This window comes from Zootermopsis nevadensis, unplaced genomic scaffold (assembly GCF_977971745.1).
Source record: "Zootermopsis nevadensis isolate Lab colony 2312 unplaced genomic scaffold, Znev_1.0 Znev_ptg000028l, whole genome shotgun sequence".
NCBI classification, from domain to species: domain Eukaryota; kingdom Metazoa; phylum Arthropoda; class Insecta; order Blattodea; family Termopsidae; genus Zootermopsis; species Zootermopsis nevadensis.
The window spans coordinates 2,417,779-2,436,510 of NW_028259160.1; the positions used below are offsets into that span (position 1 = coordinate 2,417,779).

Here is an 18,732-nt window from a genome sequence, read left to right on the forward strand (position 1 = left end):
GACCGTTTACCAACTATTCTGCTATACTCTTACGTCTGTCTATCCAAAATAATAGTACGGAAGCTCTCATACTTCGTATTTAAGAATTTCCGGATTCAAACCTCGGTCCGATTATCAGATATTCCGCTATCCATCGTGATTTTCGTCAGTCCTCTAAACAAATTCCAAGATATTACATAACATATTCCTCGGTAGCTTCCTTATAGAACGTTTTTCTATTCATAATTCACAACGATCGCGCAATTTTACGCTGTAAATACTCTGCAATTGATAATACGTCGTTAAATAACCCAGGTATAAATCATTCCAAGTGAATGTCATTATTGGTTTATATCGGCCACGACCAGTTCTTTTCAGTACTACACATAACCATACTGCCGTATTCAACGCCGCTGTACAGTTGATACCGCGTCATTAAACGACGTGACAACTATCGGGTGAGTCAAACAATTTATTACATGTATGATTTAAGGTTTTCACAGCTGTGAGTATGAAGATTTCTGTCATCCGTCATCAGGGCGATTCATCGCCCTGATGACGGAGGCAGTATGACGTCTGAAACGTTGGTAAACATCTACCAGGCTACACAGCGCAACAACCCAGAAGACAGAAATCTTCAATTTATTACATTGTAACTAATCATTCAGCCATTTCAGTGGTATTTATATTAGTACGTGAATTGTTACAGATCTGTGAATTCAGTTTAAAGTACTGAAGATAAGCATTTAACAGCCTGAAGAGTACAATGCTAGGTCAGTTTTGGTTGTAATCAAATTCAGATATAAATATCATAGCGATACTATCGAAACAGGTGAAGAACTACAAAGGTTAAGCTGGTCGCCATGGCAAAGGAGCGGTGCGCAGACGGGGATGCGTGCGACGGCCTTATGCGCCCCTCCAGGACGCCGCCTTCAGATCAGGCTATAAACCAGAGCACACGTCTGGGAACCCTCACACTTGGTGAAACAACTGACAGCCTGAAAGCGTGACTTCAGACACAACACGAGGACACTTCTAAACCGCGTACATGCTCCGCGTATGTTCTGTTTGTCAGCACGTGTTATAAGAAGATATATAATCCCCTGCAGACTTACACAGTTATATAACGTCAAGACATCGAAATCCTACTGGGAAGCCTAGGAAGGTACTGGAGGTGCATCGCGTTTAAACAGCAGTTAAACAAGTAAGTTAAAAACATAATTCATAAGTGTCTTTCGTCTTGTTCCCATTTCTAATACCCTTAATTCCCCATCCTTGTACCGCAAGTACCACAGATTTCGGAAGTTCATCAAAGCCCGCCTGAATCAGGCTCACCAACTTCACAACCTCACCACCAATAAACCCGAGATTCACACAAATGTAATATTTACCTCATTATCAGGTTATTCAGATTTCGGTTCCAAAATTCTGTACGTATTCCTTGTTTCGCTCATTCTAACCACATCTCCAGCCCACCGTAGTCTATAGATTTCGTCATCCTAACAATACCAGGTGACTTTAAATCACAAAGTTGCTCTCCACGTAATATCATAAACTGCCCACTTCTTACGTTCAAATATTTCCTCTGATATTTCTTTTCAAACTCTTGTAATTTAGACAACAATTTGGTCGTTTTAAGAATGTTATAAGGTTTTATCCAATATACAATTTTTAAACTAAATAAATTACACTGAGTTGTTAGATACCAAAAAAAACAGACATAATTTAAAGTAGAACGTGTAAAGGTAATATTAATATTAATATTAGACAAACTGTTGTGTAAATATGAAAGAAAAATTTAACCTGGGAAGCTGTTAATAAATAGTTCCAAGACGCTTTTGTGCTGCGTCCTTACTCGACACCGCACAGGTGAGGATAAATATTGCGAATTCTTTACGAACGTGCACACCTAATGGCCGGTTATTGTTGTGTCAAATGCCAGTGCGACTGGAAACGTTTTGGAAAAGGCCGTAGTTGAATGTACCTGTGGAAGTATCATTCCAGCAATCGGCTGGAGGGACTGAGGAAGACTTGTATCAAGGCATTTCGCAGACGCAACGACACATTAGTTTTGAACCTGTACTATAGTCCTACAGCATTTGTCCTGATAGATTTCCAGACTGTTCCGCCGGTCATTAAGTCATTAAGGTACGTCCAGCCTGCTCATGCTAGCGTTCGTGCTGAAGCGGCTCGGCGCGACTGCTGCCGGTGTGTACGGCTCTACTGCTCGGTCTTCGGCTCGTAAAACCGTCCACACGGAGGAACATGAGACGGAGAACGAACACGAGTAGTCTCGGCGCTTTTTAAGGACTACTACACATTTTCGGTACGACAATTTTGCTCTTATGAGACGATAGGACGACCTAAAAGTGGTTTGTGAAACAAAACCAGTTTGAAGATGGCTGTCTTCTGGGCTGTAGCGCCGTGTAGTCTGGTAGAAGTAGCCTATACTAACTTTTTATGGGTCCTTGTTGCCACCATTTTCAGTGCTAAGACCTATGAAATGTTGGTAAACTTCTACCAGATTTCACGACGCTACAAACCAGAAGACAACCATCTTCGGTCTCACGGTCGTGAAAACCTCAAATCCTACTTACAGAACCAGTTTAATTAAATTTCAACAATTTCTCTACAGCGTTATGTGCACGTGGCTAAATTCCTTCATTGACAGCTGTTAAATTCATCGAAGTCTTGCTTTCGGGTCCATCGTTCTCGATGGCATAATAGAATAATGTGTTCTTAATTATAATCATAAAAAGATTAACTTGTTTGTTGATGTAAACGTATGCTTAGTGGGAATATTCCAGTCCGACATTTGGCTTTTGCGTGTCCAGTGACGTCAGTGTTACCTAAGTCAATGACCTTTGATACCCGCGTCATAATATTCCTACCTACCAAAGCCCTTGCCAGCAGCTTTGGAAATCAGATCTTTCTGAGAGATGGAAGTACAGGGTTTAATATATTTTACTTTACAGATGTTATAGTACTCTAACTACAAGAGTTAAAGACAGAAACACATTAATCATCGGGTAAAAATGAGAGTGAATTTAATTATTTTTAATTATTGCATCAAAATCAGAACGACTGCCCTGAGTGATTCTGGAAGGCGAGAAAGATTAATTTTTGGGGAAAACAATTGGTACAGACGGTAAAATGATGTATTGTGTTACGGACAAACATATTTCTCAAAATGACGAAATAGGCTTAAGAAACAAAGTCGTTACAACTGTCGGATATAAATAAAAATTAAACAAGATAGTTAAAATAAAATTCTCCAGTGTCAAATTTCGTTCAAATTGGTTTGTCCGTTCTCGACTTGTTTCATGCGAAAAATGCAAACATCGATTTTAACAAGCACAAAAAGTTGGTACTGATTTGATTGCAAACTTTTTAGTCACACTTATTAGAATAAATAAATTAAGTATGAGACGTGGGTGCCAACAGCACGCATGAGAGAGATGACAAATTCGTCTAGAATTTTAGTAGAAAAACCTGAAGGAAAGATATTACTTCGGAGACCTAAGTGTAGATGGATTTTTTTTAAATGGACCTCAAAGAAATGAGGTCTGGGCGTTTGGGTACGGTCTAGTGGTGAGCTCTTTTGAACATGGAAGTGAAACTTAGGGTTCCTTAAAAGTCGGGAAATTTCTTGATCAGTTGAGGGAATATCATCTTCTCAAGGACTCTGCTTCGTGGAGCTACGCAATGTTCCTTTAAAATAAACCATACAAACAAATCAAGCTTTAAATAGGCTACTTCGATTATAACGTCCCTCTTAACGACCAACTGGAATTGTTATATTGCTCATTACTTTCGGAATACAAATACACATAAGCGAAATACCTTGTACTTCATTTCGCATTTTGTCTCAAGGTTTGCAAATATAGTTTACTGATTAAGAATCAACCATTATTATTTTTCCCTTCCGTTCTTCACTTCTTTCTTCACTCATTTCCTTCGTCATTTCCTATCCTCTTTTCTTCTCTCTTCTTTATTCTTTGTTTCTGTCTTTCCCTTTTACATTTCCGTTTCTCTTTCTTCACTTATTTATTCGTTAATTTTCTACACCTTTCCTCCTGTCTCTTTTCTTCCACCACTTCCCTATATTTCCTTCCTTCTTATTTTCTTTCTCTCTCTCCTTTATTTCATCATATCCTCTTTATTCCAATTGACCTCTTTCCTCATTCCATTTTACTGACTTTATTCTATGTCTTCCCTGCTTTATCCATCTCTGTCTTCCGTCAGACCGTATTCACGCACCCACAGTATTCAATGATCACTGCTATATAAACATTTTTCGGTTTATAACGTTCAACACAGGGCTCTTTTTTTAACTCCAGGACCGTCCACACTGAAACTTAGACTGGCGTAGTGCATGGAGATTTTGTCACAACATACATGTTCCTCCAGACGCAAAAATTTATTACCAAGTTGATTAAATTATATATTCAACATAGGAATAAATAAATGTCAGCGGTAACAGAACAGCTAGTTATTAGGGAGAAGCAAGAGGGCCACAAATATCAGTTATTTATTACAAGAATCAGTTCGCGTCTTGGCAAGTTTAAAACCGTTTCAGAAACTTCTAGTGACGTTTGCAATTTCTTTGAAATATAAGCATACTGAATTTCTAGAAATGAGTATTTTAACCAGAATAAGTAGGTTGTGAAGAGAGTTTCCTGTATGGAAATGCTAGAAGTGTTATTTGCAAAAGAACTCTCTTGATCAGAATAGCTTCAAATATACTGCAAATAAACTATTAACTAGTTGATTATGATAATTTTCTCTATTGTTAAACTTTGTCTATTAGGCATAGTGGCTATGGTTTGTAGAAAAAGACATCTATATGAGAAGCATATTTTTCATAACCGGGTATAGAACATGAGTTCTTTAAATATATTTCGCTCAACACACAATTTAAGACATGCAATAGGATTCTAATAAATTATTTACGTAAAGAATCTATCAGAAGGACGTATGTTTCAACCTACGTAGTTAGACTAGATATTGAAAATAGCAAATCAGTAGTTATATGCTTTCATGATTCAGTTATGTGTATAGTTTTATAGAGCGATACATTACAGTTACAATTTACCTTAAATTTGGCAGGGTCGATTATCGTCATGTTTGCAACTGTTCATACATAAATACAATCGGCAGGCTAACTACATTTATGATCTATCGCCACATAACATTATAAATGCCACGCTTCAACACGTCATTAATTTTCACCAGGTTTTGTAAATCACGTAGCGAAACGTTCACATTTCTATAAAATCTAATCAGGCAAAATTAACTCCACGTAGCGCAGTCTTTCTTATAAAGCTAATATTCTAACAGTTAGTCAACACATATCCCGGCCTTCCATTAAAGTCAAAGGCTAATTTCCGTGTTCACAACAGCCCACCACAGGATTTGAATCCAGTCCACACCTCCACACTCTACTAAAAATTCAGTTTTTATTGCCCTTCTTTAGGCACCTACATATCGCAAATGGCTTCTTCCTTTTAGGTTTTATCGATAAAATGTTATGGAGGTATGTACTGTGAATATCACACCTGTTCCATATGTGCTCATGTACCCGCAATTCTTTATATTCTTGATTAGATCATTATAATATTTGCTGAGAAGCAAAAATGGTGAAAAATTTTATTATACTATTTTCTTCAGCTCTCAAGTCAAAATGTTCTCCACAGCATCTTATTCTCAGACATCATCAATGTATCGTCTTACGTTAATGTGAGCCATAAAGTTTCATAACCATACAAAACAACAGGCAATATTATAACTTCATATATTTCAGTCCTCATTTGTTTAGTTACTTAATGTGTTAATAAATTATTTGGCTACTTAGTTTCTTATTTCCTTTGTTTGTTTGTTAGAGCAAAAAACATCCTATTCGTTAAACTGGTCTTTATCATATTCACAGCTCATATAGACTACAATAAGCAGAAATAAACCACATAAATTTAATTTCGATTTATTCAAATTACGCCCAAAATCTGTGCAGGTATTCTCATATTGATACCAATTCAAAGGCGTACAGCAGCCGTGAACCTCTTACTTAGATGAAGAAAACAATAAATAATATTAGATACAAAACATCACTGAAGTTTCTCAACAATTGTCGTTGCCAAATCTACAGTTTGAATACAACAGCAAACTCTCTGGTACAAGAAACAGACGGTTTAACATCGCTATCACTAAAGCTTTAACTGACACCAAGAACCACGTGTCAGCTAACATAACCCGAAGATTTAACAAAGTTTAATACACGCTCCGCAACTAATTAGATGTTTTGTAGCAGAAATCGAAGGCTAAATATCGTTAATAATAAAGCCCGCCATCAGACAAGATTCTGAGCCAGTTCAATCAACCTCCCGACCTCCCAATTTATTCCAATCAGGTTCAGAACAATACTGTCATCCAGTTTCCTCGATTTTCCAAAGGGTTATTCTTCAGCAGTTTCTGCATCAATTCTCCATGCACTTCTTGTTTCCTCCGCAAGATATATTTATTGGAAAGACCGCGAAATTTGTAGTGGTTTTTCTCATTTCCTCTGGGTAAATTCTAAAATATGTTAAAATAGACCACATCCTATTCATTTTACGTTATTTTCTTACAAATCATCATTAAACAATCACCCCAGTACCCAAAAAAACGTACAGCCTTCTATGTAATTAGAGGTTCATAACCGTGTTCACGACAGCCCGCCACCAGTCTCTGTCCTAAGTCAAATTAATCCAGTCCGCACCTACTGTGTCCTCAACACATAGTATTTACAAGGTTTCTTAATACAATATTGTATGGTCTTCATACATGCTACATGTCCATCCATCTTCATCATTCCAAATAAAATTGTTGAGGAGTACAGATTACAAAGCTCTCCATTACACGGTTCATCCAGCATCTCGAAATTCCTTCCTCTTGGCTTTATAAACTGCCATCAGCACTAAATATTTAAACATCCTTAATCTACGTTTGGTTCGCTGCATAATGGATAGCGGGTTGCATCAACCAGGCGTGTGTTGCTTCAAAGGTAACAAAACCAATCCCTTGGGACAGAAGAATTATTGCAGATACACACAATGTGACGTCAGCTTTTATCGATTTTGTATCAGGATGAGAATAGCTGTTGTCCCGGCAAGGGGATGGTTGCATTCTAGTCTATTTTTAGGGCTCTGGGAGGGTAAAGGCGCCCTACGAACCACCCTTCCAAATCGCCGTCTGTGACACATCTTCAGTTATCGCTATGCATTTAGTTTGTAAATAGGAAAGCGGAGGTATTGCATTTTTCATTTTCCAAAATGTACTTGCGTTACTAAGTTCTTGTTCATAGATTTTCACATACTGAGGTTGTTTTAGAATAAAGTACTGGAGAGGATATTTAGATCTAAGGTAAAGAATTAAAAGCAAATTATATGTTGAGGAGTTTAATTATTTCTAGTCTCCACCAAATATTTTTTGGGAAATCAAATCAAGTAAGATGAGTTGGGCAGGGCATATAGCGCGTATAAATATTAGACACGTACACGGTATTTTAGTAAGAAACCTTGGAAGGAAAATACCACCTGGAAGACCTTGAATTAGATGGAAGTTTGACTTAAGATAGGCAGCAGTGGCGGACTTCTGTGAACACAGTAATAAACTTTTGGGCCCATAAAAGGCAAGTGATTTCTTGTCTGTAAACGAACTGTGGGTTATCTCAAGAGAAAATTTCCTAAAATATTTCGCTACAATTAAGGAAATATTCGGGTAAAAATCAACAAAGTAAAAATAGGTTAAAATTAGATAAGCCTATGGATGTTCCTAACTTAACTTAACGAATTAAAACTTTTATTCTCACAAACAGGAAGTCAGTATAATACACAAATCGTTGAGATTGCATATGGCAGCACATGTTCTGATAGATCATAAACAAAATTAAAATAGAAGTAACAATTGGCGCGTGGATTATTACGACTTAACTCAGAGACAAAAGAGTATCGAAATGATTACAATTCCTTAGGAACTTCAGATTCAAGGTCGTCCAAACACAATTTCATTACAAACTTGAAAAATGACGAAATTCGGAATATTGTACAAGACCGACTTATTAATTAGAGAACACGAGTCCATGAAACGGCCTAGATTCGAATCCAGTATTTATGAAATGCAAGTATAAATCATTACCATTATATAGTATTGGTGCAGATCTTTGAGGTTGTAACTGACAAATTTAAGATAGACAAAATATATACTCAAGTAATAAGTAATTCAGAAAAAAATAGTGATTCAGTTCAGTTCTTTTGTTTAACTCGCTAACTCAATAGCTACAAGAGCCAATATTAATAATAATAATAATAATAATAATAATAAATCCGAAACAAAACTGAAACTCGTCCCTTGATTTATATAGCAATACCAACTGACAGGAATGTAATTAAGAAGGAAGCGGAGAAGATCTTCAAATACAAGGACCTTCTCATAGAAATACAGAGAATATGAAAAGAAAAGCACAAGTAATCCCAATAATTATAGGAGCAACTGGAACTGTCTCCAAGTCACTCAGAAAATATTTGGCCAACATTCTGGGCGAACACGACAACTGCCATTTTAGGATCTTCATACATCATTCGAAAGACGCTGTCGTAACATATATAGTCATCCCTCTCAATAAAACTATATAATATATATATGTAACACATAATAAAAACAAAATGTATTTCGGAAATAGCTGCTGCACTATGTACCTCAGAAGCAAGGTTTGTCTTAGGTACGTAGAAGTAAATACCCTATAAATTGGTGGATAGATGGAATAATAATACAATCTATAAGATACTCGTAATTTCAATGAAGAATGTTCCGACTGAACTAGGATTCGATCGTGTAGCCATATGTGCAATCTGTCACACTAGACAATGAAATAACTTGCATTACTTAAATATATTATTAACAACACAAGATACTTGGGGTTCTCACTGCGATAAAATACATCGATGTTGGTCTTCTGAGTTGTAACGCCTAAAGACGCCAAGAATATGAATGTTTTGTGTTCCTCCGAAACGTCGATATGTATTTATAAGTCCACACGGCGTTACTACCCATAACACCAACATCGATAGTTCTGTTCGATTGTTTGTGAAAGTAAATTTGATTTTCATTGGCGTGTTCTTTCATTCTGACAGGATTTGTGGTATAGCTGTAGCTGGCCTTCGACTGCCAAAAGCGGCCAAGGCAGAATGAAGAACAAGGAGAAAGAGATGGGAGTGCACAACATCCAGAAGACAAAACTCGATGACATCGATATTTCCACAGAGTACGACATCCGAGCCACCCTTGCCGAAGGCAGCTTCGCCAGGATTCTACTCGTGCGACATCGGCGCACGAGCACCAAAGTTGTGTTGAAAGCCATCCACATGGAACTCACTGCTGAAAATGAGTTCGACAGAGAATACCATTACAGTTATCACTTAAGTGCACACCCAAATATATTATCTGTTTATCCTGTAGCTTTCACAACTCAGAACTGTTTCGTATTTGCACAAGAATACGCTCCACTTGGTGATCTTTCTGGATCTGTGAAGGCCGGGGGGTTGTCGGAATTGTACTGCAAAAGAATAGCTGAGCAACTGGTATCAGCAGTTACATTCCTTCATTCACTGAAATTAGTTCATCGTGATCTAAAATTGGAAAATATTTTGGTATTCGCAGCTGATATGACACTTATAAAACTCTGTGATTTTGGTGCAACCGTTCGAGAAGGTACCATGGTAACAAAACATCGGTGCATATGGCAACCATTTCTACCACCAGAAATATGCGAACTAGTCAGTAACGAGAGATACGAATGTAAACTTTCATCGGACTGTTGGCAACTTGGTATAATTTTGTTTGTATGTTTGACCGGATGTCCTCCGTGGCAATCTGCTGATATATCTGACAGCGATTATTGCAATTTTATGCGTTGGCAAAAGAGAAAAACGACGAAGGTACCAGTGCAATTCCGCCCATTTACATCTCGTTTCCTAAGGATGATAAAGCGATTATTGGAAAGAAAGCCTGACAAGAGGTCGTCTGCGACCGAGATTATTAAATATCTGAGAGACCGTTGGATAGACAGGAAGACATCTGGAAAGACGTCAAGTTGTGGAGGAGGGTGTGCATCTTCATCTGTTATCGAACTTTCTAGACGAGAGTCAATCAATATGTATCTGTACCAACTAGACGACAAGACGCATTTGGTTGACGAAAGTAAAAACAGATTAAAGAAACTGTTGAGTGGGTATGGACTAGAGACGACAATAGACCAGAAGGCGATGACGAAACGAGTTTGGGAATGGCTCCTCCAGTGTGATTATCAAACCACAGCAAAATTTGAAAGTGTATGAAGACAGGAGATGCCTCTAATGGCGTCAGGTCATTTTAGAAGTGACTCTTGCGTTACTGATATTCGCGTAAGTGATGAAGGCGGCACGTACCTCATAGAGGCACCGCCCACAACTATTAGTGCCCCGGGGGATTTGAGACACAATGAGATTGGATTTGCTTTTAGCAGGAACGAATTCGATGTATCCTGGTAAAATTAATGACGATGAAGGCCTCCAAAGCTCTGGGTATCGTAAATAAGTGACCACCGTTCTTACAATGAGTATTAGGTTTGTGTTAGTATTAAACGTTTCTGTGCTATGAAAGATATATATCGCCTTCAAAGTAGTCTCTTGTAATCTTCTGTATGTGACAAATCTTTACTGGTATTCCTTGAGACTTGAAGATATTTATATGCTTTAGTAAAATTGAGCTGATAAATTTTCATATAAATGTAAAGAGTATTAGGATTTCTTGCTGGACAAAATGTCAGCACAGAAATGGTTACATTTAAATTGTCTTGCTTAACCCTCTCCCATATGTTTCAGTGAACAATGCAGATATATTTTAATTAAATCTTATACGAATTCATTAGGGTTCCGTAGATGAGGGATCAGTAAGTTCAATGTCTTTACCACCGAACAAATCAACCCTAGCGATAACATATTCTGACTTATAATCGAGAGGTGTCCTGTTCGGAACTCGGTCGAGACACATATTACCCTAATATTTTGTGATTTCCTTCAGCCCCTTCAGTCAGTGTTAGAATAAGCCTTGTTTTACATTAAAGTATCCGTCAGCCTTTACCTCCATCTTGCTTTACAGTTAACAGAGCGCAGTTGTCCTCTCATATCATTCAATAGCCTAACAAATAACCTCTGCAGTTGATTAAATGCCATTTTTACCACAAACTACAGTCCACGGTTTCTTTTTTGCGTAGAATAATAAATTAACTTTTTAGTTAATTAAACATATAAATATAATATTTAATGTGTTTACATTTAAATTGTAGTCGATTTATTTACTATAATATCGGTATTCCAAATGAATATTTCTAAATGGGCTCACTTTGAGGAGGTTGAAAATAAACTTAATAAGGTGGAAGAAGTAACATTATCTGAAAATTGTAAATTTTAAGATTTCGAGAGTTGAACTTCCTTAATATAATTTTATGTATTTCTCTTTGCGTGGGCGATTTGGCGGCGACCCGATGCGTATATAAGTAATTTTTTTTTTCAAAAATAAATTCAGCCTAGGCCTATATGAGGATACTAATTTGATGCATGTCCACACCACAGTTACCCACGCACATCTTAAGAATCTAGCAGTCATTCGGCTAATCAGAATATTCTCCGTCTTTGTAGAAACCAAATTTTCATGACCATGTTCACTAAGGTCCAACACTGGACCCTATCCTAAATCGATTAAATTTACATTTTCACGCTGCTTTTTTTAAGATGCATTTTAATATTATCCCCTCATCCATTCCCAGTTCTCTGAAGTGTTGTCTTCCCCTCAGGTTATACATCTACGTAACCTTTTGTATACATTTCTCAAATACAGTATTACAGTGTCCTTCTATATTGAATTTAATCCACACAGCATATAGATAACGATGAAATTTCACTAGTTATTTTAAATATGGCCGTATATAACTGAATATGGCTTGCAGACATTACTTGTAACAAAAAGAACAAAACACAGGCGAGTCAAAATGAATATGTGCGTAATTAAACAATTTTACAAATCACATTAGCAATTATATGAGAATTACAGTCAATAATAAAATATATTTTTTATAGAAAAAACTGATCTTCTAAATTATATTATCGACATTTAACAATAAACGTAAATATAAATTCATGAAATTACTAATCGGACTAAGCCTTTCACAGGAAATATAATTCATAATATTTATCTGAGAAAGAATATATATTTCCATTTAGCCGTCGAACACTACGAGAAAACTGTTATATAAATTCTTTGTTTAAGTCACTAAATCCTTCTACATATAATACTTATTATTCTTTGAGTTAAATAATGTGAGAAAACACGATGATAAGGCAACTTAATTCCTACAGATTTTGCCAAAGTTGTAAATATATTTATTTAATCTACAATAATTGATCTCATTAGTTAAGTAAGCGGAACTGCTAGTGCTTATTAAAGACATTGTTTAGTGCTTAACTTAATTTTTTGTGTTAAATACAGAACACAGTTGATGTAAATTTAAGATAGGATATATATTTATGAAGTGTAAATTCCCAGGTGTATGTATCAATGACAGAATATATTCTGATCATATCGTATTTATATATCAAGATAACAGACTGAATATAATATCTTTATGAATATAAATATTCTAATGTATTATTTATTATAATAATAACGCATGTTACTCATGGGTCACAGTTTCTTTAAACGTGTCGTGCCAACATTTTATTCTATTTTCGTACTTTGGTATCTTAAGTACAAAAGATTTAAATCTGGAATAGTAAATGTCAAGAAATGTTGAGCACCGAACATCAAATAAATTAATCAAGCATGATTTTAAATTGTAAATATTTTTAGGTAAATATGTATATTTGTATAAAATGTTATGGCATGTGTAAATTAGATATAATTTATGACGATGATGCAAACAATTTTAGATAAGTAGCAAAGAAAACATGGAAGTTGTCATTTTAGCAATGAAGTTTTATTTACGTCAGTGAATAGCATGAAACACACAACTTAAAAGTCCGATAAAACTTGAAATATCTGCGTAAAATATACGAATAAACTAACATTTATATTTTATAGGTTTATAATGAGAAGCAGAAAATTCACAAATTACCCCTTATGGACTTTTAACATTTCTATTTCGATTACGCAATAAACTGTAAATAATTTTAAACTCGTTTTCTTATTTTATTTTAAAAAAAAGGCGCATGGTATCATCATGTCCATGTGTCCTTCAGTTTGTGTATATTAACTTAATAACTTTTGAAAAATATTTCGCTGATTTTCCTAAGACCGCATGAATATTATCCCACCAGCAGCTTCATTACGGCACATACTGAATTCCTAAATATTATTTAAACGAACTTCGGCTTCAAAAGGTGACTGTCATTTCTCCAATTGGACTTTCACGCGGAAGAGGAAAGCACTGTACTATTCAAAGGAATTTCTAAAATGAAATACGAGTTTTAAACCCACACCGCGAGCGAATAATAGATGCAATATTAAACATAATTTAACATCAGAGGATAAAATAAAGTTTAGTTGGTTTCTGATTTTTCGTCCCACGGTTTTGTTGCTAAGATATCGATATCTGAATACAATGTCGCGAAGAAAGTCGATACATATAAAATACTAATAAAACGGAATACATGTATCAGTATCAAATAGCCTACAAATCGATACAGTATTTTTGGATACGCTCTCCACAGTACAAAAAATTTGATATACTTCAAATATTGATAAATATGAGATATGAATGTGAGATTTCAGGTTCTCACGGCCGCGGATATGAAGAGGATTGTGTTCTGGGATGTTGCGCCATGTGATCTCTTAAAAATTGACAGACGTTTAAGAAGTGTGTACTGCCTCCATCATCAGGGCGACGATGGAAACAAGAAGTATGTCTCAGACGTCGGTCAATTTCTACGAGACTACATGGAGCAGCATCCCAGAATACAGACATTCTCATGATATCACAGCTTTCGACAGTGGTTAAAATTCAGACTGTAATTCTCTGGGTTTTCTAGATGATTACCACCGTTACGTAAAAACTTCTAGTCTCCATTTTCATGGTAGAAGATAAAGAAATTCCTCCGAAATATTGGTACGAATGTACAAGACTACAAGATGTCACTAACATATCTTCCATGTTTTTATCTTAATATATCAGAAAATTTGTTTAAGGTTCTATTTTTAAAAATAAAAAAATATAGATCTTTAAATATAAGACATTTACAAATATCTGATATGTATTTTAAAACTTGTTTATGAGTAAAACATATAATAAATATTTGTGTTAGAAAATACAGATACAATATATCTAATATTTTGTCCAAAGTTTTTCTTATCTGGAAAACTTCGGATTTCGGTAATAAGCCTCGCGGAATGTTGAAGCTTCTACAGTGATTCGATAAACACTGTAGTTTTCATGTACGGGGTGAATGCCTTTGCGGTAGCCCTTCCATTCACCTTCTAAACCCGCAAGCGCATTTACCTTAAATATGGCAGCGGCAATGTCTGCTAAAACGTTTGAAAACATAGTACATTCAGCGAAACGTATTAGTCAAAGCCAGAGTTAAACAATAATGCATATATGTTGTAAGTATACATTAATTATGGTACTATACAAAAGTATACATTAAGAAGATTAATTTGTTTCATAAATGCTAAAATGTTAAAGTAAGACAGGCATTGAAACTAGAAATATGAATTATATGCACACATACATAAACAGCTACCGTTCATATGTAAGAACTGTACTTGTCGAACTAACAACTTCCCTATGTGACTAATTTTAAGTATTTACATTTTATACACTAATAATTTTAAATTATATCGAAAATACATGCTCCTTTGTACAATACTGTACAACAAGATAGTTGTCTTCTGGGTTGATGCGCAGTGTAGTCCGGTATAAGTTTACCGACGTTTCGGAGGTCCTTGTAAACTTTCACCAGACTACATGGCGCAACAACCCAGAAGATAACCATCTTCAGACTCACCGCCGTGAAAACCTCAAATCACACACTGTATAACAAATTTAGTACGAATACATTACACGACAGAATTTTCATTTACGTGTATTTTCCGTGCCACTGATTGATAAATAAGACGGAAAGCTTTCAATTTTTTAACACGTTTACAACAAACTAATCCGAACGTGTAAGCACATTTTCTGCTATAATCTTAATGTCACGTGACACCGACCAAAGTAGCTAAAAATGCATCGTTCCTGACAATTACTCAGAAAGTACCCGGTTCCAGTCTCGGCTGGGCAAAAATATAACTCTAATTTTTTGTCATAGTCTTCCTCAGACCTTCCAGGAAATGCCACTAGCCACGAATTCTTCATACATATCCTTACAAGTTCACCATATCATCCAACGCTAACATCGTGGCTGATGTAAGGTCGTCACATGATGTACTATCCACCAATTACCATTTAGTGACGAACATACTTGTCAAATAAAGGGTTATAATAGCCGTCATCAAATAACATGCTTCACTGTCAGAACAAAATAATACAACGTTGTAAAACCAACCGCGAAGTCAAGGAGATTAAAAACAACTTAGAACACGCAGCGCAGCAAACCTAGCAATTCTGTAGTGACGGTTAGGGTCCTTCTGTAGCCTCTTGAGGCATGCAATTTCGTTACGGTTACTGTAATTTATAAATGAGTTATGTAAAATTAATTTCAAACAAGTGACAACGATTAACTCATAAGATTAAAATTACGTGTTTTATTTAAGTCTTTCCATGTAAACATCTATAGACGGAATAGCGCATCTAAATAATGTTTAAAAATTTGGTTTCTGCGTCCAAGAAAACACTACATATCCGTTCCATATATAAATCGGTTAATGCTTATGGAAATATTGTTTATTCAGAGACCCAGATTAAAACCAAAATTACATTCTTTGGACAAAATTCCGAGCTAAAGACGGCCATACATATAATTACCACTCGCTTATAGAGTTAAAAATTCACTTACAAAGAATGTGTTCGCTTAATAGCATGTAAATGTCAATCCCTTCATGGTCCAATTTCAATTATCATTATAATTATCAATGGTAAGTTCATTTAAGGCCATTCCGAGGAATGCAACTTTGGCAATGAGATTTCTGTAACGTGTAATACCGTGCTTTTAATATTTTTAAGGTCAATACACTTGTTTTTATATCTTTAAATTGTAACAGAGATAACACACCATAAACTACGTTACAGGCAAAGTTTAAAATCCAGGCATTCTATACAATACAATAATCTTTCAACGAAGCACAAAATATAAAGATTATTATTATTATTATTATTATACACTTTTCCTGGGCATTTAATAAAACTCCTACGCCCTTTACACAATGCCAAGACTTCCGGGTAATGTGTTATCTTCATTTACGAAAACTAAATTATTGTACTATGCAGTACAACGAATTTTATTAATTGATTAAATTGCTTAAATTCCAGGGAAAACATAACTTTTTTGTTGTATGACGAAAGGAAAACAAATACTATTAATATATGATTCATTAAATTATTATTCAGTTTGAAAATTATGACAAATTAAATAAAAAGTACTTATTAAAGGTGTCTGATTTTTAAAAATAATTCTCACAAGGTTCCGCACCGTGTGAAATGCCTAGGCAATACTGGACGAAACAGAAGCTTATATTTTACGTGATTTTTGAGGCACCCTATTACGGATGTTATACTTTGCCTATGACAAGTTTTCATTTTATTGTACACATTTGTCAAAGGTCAGAGCTCAACATGTATACAAACTAGCCCACTGTATATATACGTCTTCCACTTCAGACCTTTTTTAATCTCGTGAGTGTGAATAAATGCTTATCAGCTATTAAACTTGTTTATTTCATCTGTTCTTATAGCCTTAGGAGTTGGTATAGCTCCACACAAGTTGCACAAGGTTTATACCAGTTCCCATACACAGGTGTCCCAAAAAAAATTATACATATTCAATGAATTAAATAAATACGTTTTAAGAAACTAAACTGTTACATGCATCAGCATTGGCACTTAATGAATTAGCGAAAAATATTTAGATGTTAAAAATTACCGAAGTTAACTTCGTGGCACAATTTATAACGGTGATCAACTGACTGGCAAGCGGCCACCAAAGCTGGGACACCCTGTACATATAGTCAATGCATTTAATTTAGATTTGTCGATGTCATCAGAGTCTTCCGACACCAAATCGGTGTCATTGTCCTTGCAACTGCCAGAACCAACTACGACGCTAGCATCGGTTTGCGCCTTGACGTCAATGCTGTATTCTGGACGGATACGGCTTCTCCATTTTACTGTGAAACATCCGCCAAATCATTCTTCGATAATGAAGCACTGGAATCACTATTGGATTGGCGTCATTTAATTGACTTCTCAGTCTTCAATTCTCAATGGGCATGCGATTCATCCGCGATGATACCAAAGTGTAGGTTTTGTTGCTTTGTATTGCGACTAATAAATTGTCCGTCAACATTGACGGGGAAATATAAAGTATTAATCCCACAAATCATAAATATAATCCCACAAGGATTAAAATCAATTAAAAGCATTACCATAGCAACGGTCTTAACAACAAACACAAGTTAAATATTATCCTGTAAGGTTTAATATCCCTTAATAGCAAATATCACCAACCAACCAGCATTAGTGGAAGACATAAAGCCCCAAACCCCTTAAATTAGGCCACAATAGCTTCCTTCCATGCTGTTTCAAATTTATCATTAATTAATCAACAAATTATCCTACGCCACATAGACTAAGCTACTAAAAGTGTTGTTTAATAAACCATAAATAAAATAGAACAAATAACCGCTATCCTGATCCAACTTTTAACCCTATACAAATAACCACTTTCTACCCATCCTCACTCCGGCTTTGAAGATGAAATATTCTTCCGAAACGTTAGTGCTAACAGCCAAAAGACCGCACGGCGAAACAACCCAGCAAACAGCCATCTGCACAAATGCCCTGATTCCTTGTTGGAGGCAGCAAGGACCTCTGAAACGTCGGTAAACTTCTACCATACTGCAGGACACTACAACCCTTGAGAACCTCAAATACTACTTCGATTCTTTGTATTCGGTAAGTACCAAGCTACACTCTCAACTAGTTCTCAGTTTATTTGACGACGTTTTCTCGACTGAGTGAGTTGCAGAATGTAATCTATAGGCTTATGGAGTGTAGAGTAAAGCAAGTGAGAAGTGAGTTAAATTTGGAGGGAAATGGTCGTGGATTATTTTAAGAAGCTTTTCCTACTTCCTCAGAATGTGTAAGGACAGAACGTGAAGAATAAAGTCCAGGACCTGCGGAGTGCTAACCACTCCACCGCATCGCACGATGAAAATCTATAGCGGAGTTTAGAAAGTCGTCTCCATAACTGAGTACAATGACTTTAAAGTGTATGTGAGGCTTGGCGATAAAGCTCCACACGTTGTCACTTACTTATTGATGCTTTAATGCACGTCACTTACTAAGTGATAAGCACTCTTTCCAGGCACTCTTATTCATTTCGTAACTTAATGTCTGTGATAAGTTTAACACCGATATAAAACAGCATATAAAGTTGTAGTTTGATGCCTTTTTAATTTAGGCTTGAACAGAAATAGACAAATCCTTTGGATAAATACAGATGTTCTTGTGTTTAAAAGTAGTGTAACAGG

At 35.8% G+C, this 18,732-nt stretch overlaps 1 protein-coding gene across 1 annotated transcript; it reads left to right on the top strand.

Moving 5' to 3' along the window:
- The first annotated feature begins 942 nt into the window (after nucleotides 1-942).
- Nucleotides 943-11,775, top strand: meng (serine/threonine-protein kinase meng-po). The gene is made up of 2 exons (XM_022063100.2): nucleotides 943-1,183; nucleotides 9,147-11,775. The coding sequence occupies exon 2, from the start codon at nucleotides 9,201-9,203 to the stop codon at nucleotides 10,347-10,349; it is 1,149 nt and encodes a 382-aa protein (XP_021918792.1). The 5' UTR covers nucleotides 943-1,183; nucleotides 9,147-9,200; the 3' UTR covers nucleotides 10,350-11,775.
- Nucleotides 11,776-18,732: the final 6,957 nt, after the last annotated feature.

Excerpts from the sequence above, each read along its gene's own strand:
- meng (XM_022063100.2), top strand. The coding sequence starts at position 9,201 with ATGAAGAACAAGGAGAAAGAGATGGGAGTGCACAACATCCAGAAGACA.